The sequence below is a fragment of the Primulina eburnea genome, chromosome 13 (genome assembly GCF_022965805.1).
Source record: "Primulina eburnea isolate SZY01 chromosome 13, ASM2296580v1, whole genome shotgun sequence".
NCBI lineage: Eukaryota > Viridiplantae > Streptophyta > Magnoliopsida > Lamiales > Gesneriaceae > Primulina > Primulina eburnea.
In genome coordinates this window covers 22,284,882-22,297,371 of record NC_133113.1, presented here as the reverse complement: position 1 = coordinate 22,297,371, position 12,490 = coordinate 22,284,882, and the positions used below count along the sequence as shown (strand labels likewise).

General features: G+C 33.7%; 1 protein-coding gene across 1 annotated transcript; it reads left to right on the top strand.

The window, feature by feature from the left end:
- Positions 1–6,512: 6,512 nt before the first annotated feature.
- Positions 6,513–7,326, top strand: LOC140810371 (uncharacterized protein At1g15400-like). The gene is made up of 2 exons (XM_073168240.1): positions 6,513–6,892; positions 7,284–7,326. The coding sequence occupies exons 1-2, from the start codon at positions 6,513–6,515 to the stop codon at positions 7,324–7,326; spliced, it is 423 nt and encodes a 140-aa protein (XP_073024341.1).
- Positions 7,327–12,490: the final 5,164 nt, after the last annotated feature.

Sequence of the window (12,490 nt, the reverse complement as noted above, 5' to 3'; positions counted from 1 at the left end):
TTTTTATGACTACACAAGGAAAGTACAAGAAGCAAGCCAAAGTCAAGGGAAAAGGGAAAGGAATAATTCCACATCAACCTGACATTAGGAAAGAATCCAAGTGTTTCTTCTTTAAAAAGACGGGACACATGAAGAACGATTGCAATAAATTTAAAGACTGGCTTGAAAAGAAATGTATTCCTACTTCATTTGTCTGTTATGAATCTAATATGGTTAATATGATTTATAACACATGGTGGATTGATTCTGGTTCTACAATCCATGTTACAAATACCTTACAGGGTATGCAATACCTAAGGAAGCCAATAGGAAATGAGCGGAGCATCTATTCAGAAAACAAGATGTCTTCGCATGTGGAGGCTATTGGGACTTGCTGCCTAGCGTTGAATAGTGGTTATATTTTAAAATAGGAAAAGACTTTTTATGTTCCTAGTTTTTCTAGGAATTTTATTTCAGTATCAAAACTTGCACCTTTTGGTTATTCCTTTCAGTTTTTGGATAAATCAATAAATTTGTTTTATAAATCAAATCTTATTGGAATTGGCACAATGGTTGATGGTCTTTTCTCTATTTCTTTACAAAATAATAACACCACTATGCATGTTCAAGGAGGTATTAAAAGATGTGTTATAAATGAAGATTCTTCTATATTGTGGCACAGGAGATTGGGACACATCTCCATAGAGAGAATTAAAAGATTAGTAAATGATGGAGTACTCAGTACTTTAGATTTTACTGATTTTGAGACTTGTGAGGACTGCATTAAGGGAAAGCAGACCAATAAGTCTAAAAAGGGTGCCAAGAGGAGTACAGAAATATTAGAAATCATACATTCAGATATTTGTTGTCCAGATATGGACATGCAAAGTCCGAAATACTTCATCTCTTTCGTTGATGATTACTCACGATACACGTATATCTACATGCTTCATAACAAAAACGAAGCACTAGAAGCCTTTAAGGTTTTTAAGGCTGAAGTGGAGAAACAATGTGGAAAGCATATTAAGATTGTGAGAACTGATAGAGGTGGAGAATATTATGGTAGATACACTGAGAATGGACAAGCACCTGGTCCGTTTGCGAAGTTTCTCCAGGAACATGGGATTGTTGCCCAATATACTATGCCTGGTTCTCCTGACCAGAATGGCGTAGCTGAGAGGAGAAACCGAACATTATTGGACATGGTGAGGAGCATGTTTAGTATCTCTAAACTTCCTATATCTTTGTGGATTGAAGCTCTTAAGACAGCTGTGTATATATTAAACCGAGTTCCAACTAAGGCTGTCTCAAAGACGCCATTTGAGTTATTTAAAGGTTGGAAACCGAGTTTGCAACACATACGCGTTTGGGGTTGTCCTTCAGAAATAAGAGTTTACAACCCACATGAAAAGAAACTGGACCCAAGAACTATAAGTGGATATTTCATTGGGTATGCCGAAAAATCCAAAGGGTACAGATTCTATTGTCCATCTCACAGCACTAGAATTGTGGAATCACGAAATGCAAAATTTCTTGAAAATGACTTGATTAGTAGGAGTGATCATGACATAGTTTTTGAGAATGATCACATTAATACACAACCCTCTTATTCAAATGATAGATTGGTCGTTATACACACCCCTCAAGACCAAATGGGTGTTAGACAACCAGTTATTGAAGTTCCACAAATTGCTGATGAAAATCCAGTAGATCAAGTTGTTAATGAAGAACAACAAGAAATTGTTGATCAACCAAACAACCTAAGGAGATCTACTAGAATTAGAAGATCAGCTATATCTAGTGATTATGTTGTGTATTTACAAGAATCGGATTTTAACATCGGAGCCGAAAATGATCCTGAAACGTTTTCACAAGCCATGAGTTGTAATGAGTCAAAACTATAGTTTAATGCTATGAAAGAAGAGATGAATTCTATGGCAGTTAATGGAGTCTGAGATCTTGTTCAGTTGCCTGATGGTGTAAAAGCCATTGGATGTAAATGGGTTTTCAAAACAAAGAAAGATTCATTAGGCAACATTGAAAGATATAAAGCAAGACTCGTTGCTAAAAGATTCACTCAGCAGGAAGGAATCGACTATAATGAAACTTTTTCTCCTGTATCTAAGAAAGATTCTCTCCGTATCATTCTAGCATTAGTTGAAATTTTGACTTGGATTTACAACAAATGGATGTGAAAACAGCTTTTCTCAATGGAGAACTAGAGTAAGAGGTTTATATGAATCAACCTGAAGGATTCTTCTTTAGTAATGGTGAGCAATTGGTATATAAGCATAAGAAATCTATATATGGATTGAAACAAGCTTCCCGTCAATGGTATTTAAAATTTCATGATGTTATCTCTTCATTTGGATTCGTTGAGAACCTCATGGATCAATGTATATACCAGAAGGTCAGTGGGAGTAAGATTTGTTTCCTTATTCTATATGTGGATGATATATTACTTGCAACTAATAATAATTTCTCTCTAAAAACTTTGATATGAAGGATATGGGTGAGGCATCTTATGTGATTGGCATTAAAATACATAGAGACAGAATTCGAGGTATTCTAGGTCTGTCTCAAGAAACCTATATAAAGTTTTAGAGAGATATCGGATGAAAGATTGTTCACCAAGTATAGCTCTTGTTGTGAAAGGCGATAAATTCAATTTGAGCCAGTGCCCAAAGAATGATCTAGAGCAGGAACAAATGAAAAACATTCCTTATGCTTCTGCTGTCGGAAGCTTGATGTATGCTCAGGTTTGCACTAGACCTGACATTGCATTTATTGTTGGGATGTTGGGAAGATATCAGAGTAATCCAGGTTTAGACCATTAGAAAGCTGCAAAGAAAGTCATGAGGTACCTTCAAGGGACCAAAGATTATATGGTTATGTTCAGACGAACTGAGAATTTGGAAGTAATTGGCTACTCTGATTCAGACTACGATGGCTGCATTGATTCAAGAAAATCCACTTCAGGGTATATTTTCATGCTAGCTGGTGGAGCTGTATTTTGGAGAAGTGCAAAGCAGACATTGACTGCTACTTCCACTATGGAAGCTGAGTTCGTAGCTTGTTTTGAGGCAACTTCACATGGTGTATGGTTGAAGAGTTTCATTTCAGGGCTTAGAATTATGGATCATATATCTAGGCCATTAAGAATATATTGTGACAATTCAGCTGCTGTTTTTATGGCTCAAAATAACAAAAGTGGTAGTCGAAGCAAACACATCGACATTAAGTATTTAGCCATACGAGAACGTGTTAAAGATATGAAGTTACTTATCGAGCACATTAGTACTGAATTGATTATTGCGGATCCTTTGACTAAGGGCATGCCACCATTGAAATTCAAGGATCATACAGAAAGAATGGGACTTGGTTCTTTTATGTAATTTTGTTTTTAAAATTAATGAAACTCATTAAGTTATGATATTTTTCATATTCAGTTATAATGAAAAATATCAATAAAGTTGGACCTCGAATAAACATAGGGTTTATTCATTAAGTTATTTGAGAGATATAATACATTGTGATATATGGAAGATAATAATCGCTTTTAGATGACCTATCGCCATGATTCATGTATTTTGTTTTCTCCTATGGTAAATGAGATATACGGGTAAAGTGGGAGAATGTAAGAAAATTGTGACCCGTAACCGTAAAATAAACGTGTTGAAAAAATTTGTACACGGCAGCTTCAAATTTTGAAAAATTTAAATGCATATACAAATTTGGTTTGAATCTCGAGCTCCCAAAACACTCGGTGATGGTATGAGTGTGCCTATAAATACCGAAGGCATTGAGGTCCCTAAACACACAATCTCATGCAGAAAATACACCATCTAAAAGAGTATTGGAGTGTTTAGAAGGCTTCAATCTAAAGGAAATCAGAAAGCTTCAACAAATTTTCAATGGCCGGAGGTAATTCTCGATCCGATTCCGCATATTATATATCATGTTTATATATACGTAGAAACATGATTTTGAGAATAAAAACTCTAACACCATGTACGCTGGAAACTTAGAAATACAGCAACTCATCCAATAAGCCATTCTTGAGTTCGAAAATGCTGTTCTTGTTGACAAGGGAGATGGATCTGATCTTGTCTACCCTAGGGGATATAGCCATGGCTAGAACATCTCCTTGTGATGTCTAAGACGTGACCAAGTCGCCCTTTCGAGGCTTGGTCCATGGTGGAATCGGTTTACAAATAAAAGATACAAGAACAACACCCCCCCCCCCCACCTTCGGCCCCTTCACTTTTTACAGCATGTGTAGTTCGGTTTGTGGTGTTGGTGTGGATCTTGGTTGGCTCTATAGCCCTTAGCCACGGTTCATACTATACTCCTTGATGTCTAGATCATTTCGTGGTCAATCAAATGGCCACTGGAAGGATCCATGACAGCGAGAACCACAGCAACAACCCACGCGCAGGTTTAGTGTTCGAGTGGGATGTATGGCATGCTTCGGGTATGGTTCAAATTGTGGCTGGCCTAGGGCCCTTAGCCATGGTTCAAACCATTCTTTAGGATGTTGGTAAGAGGTTCTGGTCGGTGGTTCAAGCCCCAATGGCCATTAGCCTCGCAAACGACGCAAGGAAAGGCTCACGCACGCTGCTGTATTTTTGACAGCAGGTGCGCTGCGGTTCAGAGGTGCATTTAGGGTTCTTGGTTGGCTTTTAACCTATGGCCTTCGACTGGACAGTACATCATCGAGTTATGAGGTCATGTTTTTGTCCATTCGTGATTCGGATCAGTTTAGAGGTCGTACGAGAATTTACGGTGCAATGTGCCAAAGTGACTTTCGAAAGAGCGTTTCATGTTTTGGCCTCCATTCACCAAAATTTCGTGTACTGTAATTTTAGGAGCATTATTTCATCATTTTAGGTGTATTTTAATCATGATTAATTGATGGTTCAGTGTTGGTTCGGGTTGGCACGGAGTCATGATTAAATACTGAGTTATTGGGCGTAATTGTCTCGTTTTTGGAGTCAATTACAAAGTTTGGTCAAGTTAAACCATTTTCATATTTTTCATGTGAGATTTAGGTCGCAATGAGCCTGGGAACGATCCAACCCATGTGGTAAAATTATTACGGGATATTTAATTATGTGACTAATTATTTTACGTGCATAAAAATATATAAAATATTCATTTTTGATATTTATGCGATATTGCTTGTGGTCACTTCACTATCATGGGATTATTACTTCACCCGGTGGTCACTTACCGGTCAGATCAGTTCAGTTCCACCCAGTATACTGTGGCATTAGTCTGATCAGACGCTCATTACTTGACCTGGTGGTCACTTACCGGTTCATTTCAGTGCAGTTCATGGGGCCACTTGCGTAGAACATAATCTCCACAGTAAAACTACGACATGTTATTTTATGACAGGGCTCTACGGAGCAAACATTTTTACTTATGATTTCCAGTTCAGTTATACATGTACTATAATTATTCATGACACGATATTTTACGTTATGCCTCACGACATGATATTTTCACTTTGCATGCGATTTTTATTATTTATTTACTTGTTATGTACGATATATGCATGATGGGTCTTTAGACTCACTAGACTTGATTGTTGTAGGTACTGATGATGTCGGGACCAAGGGCGGGAACGAGTGAGCTAGCGTGGGTCGGCAGTAGTGGAACCCGAGGATCTCATTTTCAGCATTTATCATTTTATGATCAAACATTTTTTTTTATCGTTGTTGGATTATTTCAAATTGTTATTTTGAAAAATAATAATTTCTTCCGCTGCTATTTCGAACATTAAACTTTATTTATCAGTTTATCTTATGAACGAGACATTTTAATTATTTAAAAAGAAATTTTTTAATTTTTCCGCAAGATTTCAAACACGAATTTTCGGGCTTTTATATTATAAATCTTATTTTAATTCTAAAAAGTGAATCTCGTAAAATAATAATAAATTTTTTTAAACATTAATTAATTATAAAATAATAATATTATGTGATTTTTTAAAATCATAAATTATAATTTTAAATAATAATAGCAAATAGTCCGTTCTTTCATTTTTTCAAATAATATTTAAATCAAAAGTTAAATTACAGAAATTTAAAATATTATTGTTATTATTTTGTTTTAAAATAAATGAATGAATGAATATAATAAGGTTTATGATGAGTGTGTTTATTAAAAAATGGTAATATAATAAGTACATGACACGTGCGTTATTTGAGGAGGTGGAAAGTGAATTAACGTAGATTGATATGCACCCACTTGGGTGCTCTTATAAATTAATTCCATTTGACAATTTTGATGGAAAGTGAATTAACGTAGATTAATATGCACCAACTGGGTTGCTCTTATAAATTAATCCCGTTTGACAATCTATCTTTGAATGCTCAAAATTACCCGTTGTGGACTAAATTGTTTCACAGCTCTCATCCAAGAAACCGAAAGAGAAGAAGCGAGACCACAAAACGAAAGATAATAATTACAACTTGAACGAGGAGAGACAAGTTTCGGGGTGCTAAAGCTAATCACTCGAAAAATCAATGGCTGGTCTGCAGAGATCTGAAGTATCCTTCAGGAGGCAAGGCTCTTCTGGATTGGTCTGGGACGACAAAATTATCTCCGGTGAATTGAGTCAGCTCGTCAACGCTGAGAAGGAAACCGACGGCAAACCAAATCGACCAGAGAACAAGGAAGAAGCATCTGCGGAGGTAGCAGTCGCCGCAGAGAATCCCGGCCGAGTTCCAGAATTGAAGATCGAGAGGAGCCGATCCAACGGTGGAGGTCGAGGATTCAGAACCGGAAAGGTGTCGCCAGCGGTCGAGCCACCGTCTCCTAAGGTTTCAGCTTGTGGGTTTTGCAGTGATTTTTGGAAAAATGATAAGACACGCCGCCGACCGTCGAAGCCCGGTAAGCGCGTGAGGTGAGACGTGTATAGTGGCGGCCGGCCGGTCGGGAGGGCCGTGGGATATGGTGTGGAAAGGAAGACATAAAGTTGAGGTGGGAGAATATTTTTGAAACTTGAAAATTCTAAAGTCTTTTTTTTTTTTCTTTGTTACATTTTAATTAAATATGTGTAATATTTGTTTTATGGACTTAATTATAGCTTTAATCTTGTTTTAATGTTTAATTCGTGAAAAATAATTGTTGTTATTTTGTAATATAATATTATTTAACAAAAATATATTGCGTGATTGACATCTTTCCTTGGTTAATTAAGGTTCTCTTCTGCAATTATTGTTACAATTCTTTAATTATGATTATGATATTTTATTAACAGTTTTTTTATTTTTATTTTTTGCTTCATTTAACAGTGAAATTGTAAGACACTGTTTGGTGCAAAACAGGGAATTCTAGACTTTATTTTTTTCCTTTTAGCAATTGTAAAAAATGGTGCATTTAATGACCTTTTTTAAACCTTACCGCTCTTGAAGAGGTGCAATTAAATATTTTAATATGGTAATTATCGTAAAAATAATAATCTTTGAACATAGTATTCAAACAGCATAACTACGACTCAAAGTCTTAAATTTGTGATAAAAATCAAGTTCGAGATTCAATTATCACAAAACCTCACATCATATCTTTATCGTATCACTCTATGAGCATAATTAGTAATATTTCTCGAACGATCTTTTATGTATTAGCAATACCATTCATGAAAAAAATACCATTTTGCAAATTAAGTGAATGGAATCCTCGATATCATTTTATCAAAACTTATAACTAATTCGAATTTTTGTGTTGTGCATAGCCATTGCATCAAGGTTCCACCACTCTCTGGATCGTGGCCATTATTGATTTTTAACATTATATATAATCCATTTATTAAAAAAAAATTGAAGTGCAAAATCTAGGTGTATGGTAGGTACATATTATGCCACCAAATTTTGGAATTTGATTGTGAACCAAGATCTCTTGTGTAGTGGGATACATTAATATATTTCCATGAATATAAATTAATATGGTCACCATATTTGACTATTTCCCAACTTCAACAAAGAAAAGGACTTATTAAATTTAGCAAATTTGACTATTTCTTCTTACATAGACTAATGCAACAAGAGTGGAGGAATGCAATTATTGTGGTAGTCATATAAAAAAAAGAGACTAATAATATGTAACTTGAGTGTGAGCATTGTGAGTTTAGGGACTGTATTCAATGTAGGAGATTTATTGACTTTTAATGACAATTCAAACTGAATATGTTATGTATAACACAAATTGCAATTCTCTAATACGTAACATATTCAATATTGCAAAACTATTTCAAACTGAATATATTAGGTATGTCAAAAAATTATTGGTTCAAAGAAATTAATAGAAATTAATATGTTATAGTTAGGTACAAAATTTATAAAATTCTACAAAATAAATTTCACAAAATTTTATAAAAATCTTACAAAAAAAGTCTACATGAATCAAGATAAATCTGTAAGATTATGTAAAAGTCAATAAAAATCTATCAAATCCATAAAAATCTATAAATTAAAATTTTCATTAAAAATCATCAAAAATCTGAATCGAATACATCTCACTCAATCAGTTTGGTTCATCAAAATAGTTTTTCTTACTCTTTGAACACGGCATTTGGATCCAAGGATTTGAATTTATCTAATTTCAAATTCCTATCTTAAATTTATTGTTTATATTTGATTCAAAATTTTATGAACGATTTGAAATCTTTGGTATTGACCAAAATATATTGTTTTGCTTCATTTTCAAATCTATTATATAGTCTGGACTTCTAGTCATTAGAAATTAATACATTTCAAATCGTTTTATTGTAAATTATAAAATATTGCTCTGAAACAAGTTCGACAAAGTATTAGACTTACTATATATATATATATAATATAGAGTGAGTCTCATGTGAGACCGTCTCACGGATCATAATCCGTGAGACGGGTCAACCCCACCCATATTCACAATAAAAAGTAATACTCTTAACATAAAAAATAATATTTTTTCATTGGTGACCCAAATAAGAGATCCGTCTCACGAATATGACCCGTGAGACCGTCTCACACAAGTTTTTACCATATATATATATATATATATATATATATATATATATATATATGGTATCAGAGCCATAATTTGTTTACCAGGAAAATGATAGGCAGAGAATGATACACCAGAAAAATGATTGAGAAGCATATATTTCAAACCAGTCAAAAAATAAAATATGTATTTTATTTATTTTTATAAATTCATAAAATTCTTCTTGAATAACTTTTCTAGAATTTATAAAGTGTTGGAAAAACCATATTCTTTTTTCCATATTATGTTTGGCATAAAAATCATCATGTAATATTTTTTTATTTATTTTAAATTCTTTTTCTATAACATTTAATTCATTTGTAATGTTTTCTGTAATTGCAGAAAATGTTGGACTAGTTGGTTCTTGATATGATTCTGAATTATGAAATTGTTTTTGAGAGCTTTCTTCTTTTATTTTCGTATAGATTGGTCTAGGAATTTCAGAGGCATAATCTACATTTCTTAAAACTGAATTAGGTAAATCTGAAGTAGAATATCTAGGTTGTGTTTTATAGGGAGAAATATTTATGACCGAAGGGATTTGTGATATTCTTCCTAGATCTATGGTATCTGTAATAGATGATTCATCGTATCTATTGCTACTACCAGATTTTCGATTAAATGAGAGTTTAACTTTTCCATCTGCGTATTGAGTTATTTCTTTTAGTTGAGTATTTGTTTCTATGTGTCCTATAGGTTCTGGATTAATAGCACCTTCTAAGATCCATTCTTCAGGTAGTGTTATATCTTTCCATTGAATTGGTTTTGGAATTACAGTATTGGATTTTCCTAAATCTGTTTGTAATAATAGGGTTTCTCCTTTCTTACTATGATATTTTACTTTTGTAGCAAAGGCAGAATTCATAGCCTTGTAATGGATTCTAAAAATGACAGCAACTGGAATTGATCCTTTAAGCATATTATAATTATGAGTTTTTATTTGTAAGACTAAGGATTTTAAAATGTTTTTATCGTTTAGAGATACAGAGAAGTTTGGATAACAATCAAAAGAAATTGGTCCGGTACACAGACTGGATTCAACAGAACTTAATAATGAATCTTCGAAATTTGTGAATCTGGCATCTCTTAAAATAGTAAGGATGGAAGTATTTAATCCTTCCTTAGTTAAGGGTTTTATTCCTACTTGAACTAAACCTATATGAATATATTTATAATTTTTATCTTTGTGTTTTTGTAAGGAATTTTGAGATAATAAATTAATTGTTTCAAAAGGTTTAGTAAGTTGTATATCTCTTTCTTCTGTTTTAATCGTGAAATCAGATTTAAATATTTGGAATCTGGAGTATTTGTAAATCTGATCTTTATTTATTCTAGGAATTTCCCAGTTATCAATAGATTTATAAAAATCTTCTATAATTATTTCTTCGGCATTAATTATTTTATTATTATCATAAAAAGATGTACCAGCAGAGTTTAGAGAGGTAGATCTAGAGAAAATTGAATCCATAATTAAAAATTTTATCTTGAAATAAAATTTCTCTCTACAATCCTAAGCAATTCTTAGGGTTAACGGCCTTAAAGGACTTACTACCCAGACTTTCTTAGGCAAAACACTCAAGAGATCTTAAATTTCTAGACTTAATTTTTTATTAAAGATTTTATTTTCTATAAACACACACCCCCCGTGGCTCTGATACCATAGGCAGAGAATGATACACCAGGAAAATAATTCAGAAAGTAACAAAGAAAGTAATTCAGAAAATAACAACGATGGTTCCCTATTAAAGGAAATCCACGAATATATGCAGAAAGTAATTTGCGGAAAATAATAAAATTCTTTAAGGCTGTGGTTCCTCCAGTTTCTGATGTATATAAACCTTTAAGGGGTCTATATACAGAGCATACTTTTGCAAAGAACTCCACGAATCTTAAAGAAGTAGGCGGTTTAACCAGCCATGAATGTATTTATATATATATATATGAAAGAACACCACAATTAAAAACAAAATTTTATTACTAACCTTTGGAATCAAATCTTTACATAAATGAGAGATACAAATCAAAAGGGTTTCGGATTTCTGGATAATGTTTAAAGGGATTTGGCTCTGAGAAAATGGTTTCGGTATTTCTGGAAAATGGGTTGAAGGAATTTTGATCTGGAAATGAGTGGTAAAGAGAGAGAGGGAGAGAGAAAGAGAAGAAGAGAGATGTGGGTAGAGAGTAGTAAAATGTTTCGGTACCTTAATACCGAGAGTGAGTCCCCTTTTATAGACTTTTTTAGGGGTATTTTCGGAATTTTTTTTTTTTTTTTTTTTTTTAACACATGAAACTGTACATAAATACAAATACAATACTCAACAATCTAATACAGGAATTTATACAAGCATTTATACTCCACTATTTCCAAAAATCGGTCCAGGGTCGTCTGGTCCAAGGAGGTCATCGTCTTCCAAATTGAGCGAATCATCAGAGGATTCTGACTTTCTTGAAGGTCCTGGTGAGAATTTCATTAATATAGCTTACATTTCTTCAGGAGTTTTTGCAGATGCAAGCATTGCCGTCATATGGGATTTCTGTGCTAGGAATTCTGTATGTTGCCGTGTTGGAATCCTGTAAAGTGGTTTCTGAGTTGGGACTCTGGTATTTTTATTATTAACGATCCAATCTTGGACATTGGTAGCTGTAAGGCTCGGAGGAATTTTGAATTTGTCCCACCATTTAACTTTGAATCTTCTCTTAATTTGTAAAATTTTCTCATCTGAAAATTCAACAGTCCATGAAAGGACCCAGGGAAGATAGAATTTCATACAAAAAAGGGCAAGAGGATGGAATCGTTTTTCTTCTGCTGTTGGGGTATATTGGGTTCTAAAAAGATTAAATGAATGTTGGACAGGGTGTTTGAGTATCTCATAAGTGGATCCGAAATATTCCCACCATGTGTACCACCAAGCTGGGAATTTTTTGGGGTTACAAATCTTGGTATCAAAATAGAATAACCATGTATGCTTGTGTTTTTGGTTTTGAATTAAGAAAGAATTGTACCAGGCCTGTTGATAGTCCCAGTAGTCAAAAGGTGTTTCGAAAAATGAGGCTTCTTTATATTTTTCTGGGAATAATATGGGTTTTGAAAGATTATAGCCCCAGTCAATTGGAGCAATGACTTTTAGGATTTTGCAGGTGGAATAAGCGGGATCATTATGGCTTTGGTCTAGGTAGAAATTTTTAAACAATGCTGAGTCAGTAGTTTCCAGAATTGCTTGGTAGAAAAAAGGAGTCTTATTTACATTCCAAGGTTTATAATATCGACCTTTTCCAAAGTATTTCTGAAGTGTTTCAAATGGATCTTTTTCATGGAATCCTAATTCAACATGTATTATATTTTGCCAATTATTTTTCACAAAATAATCAGAAGGAGCGTTTAATGGTGGTTGTGTAAGAACAAGCTGGGAATTTGTAGTGTGATAGGTTTTTGAGGAATTATCTGAAAACGAAACAGTTTGGAAGGAATCTTTGGTAA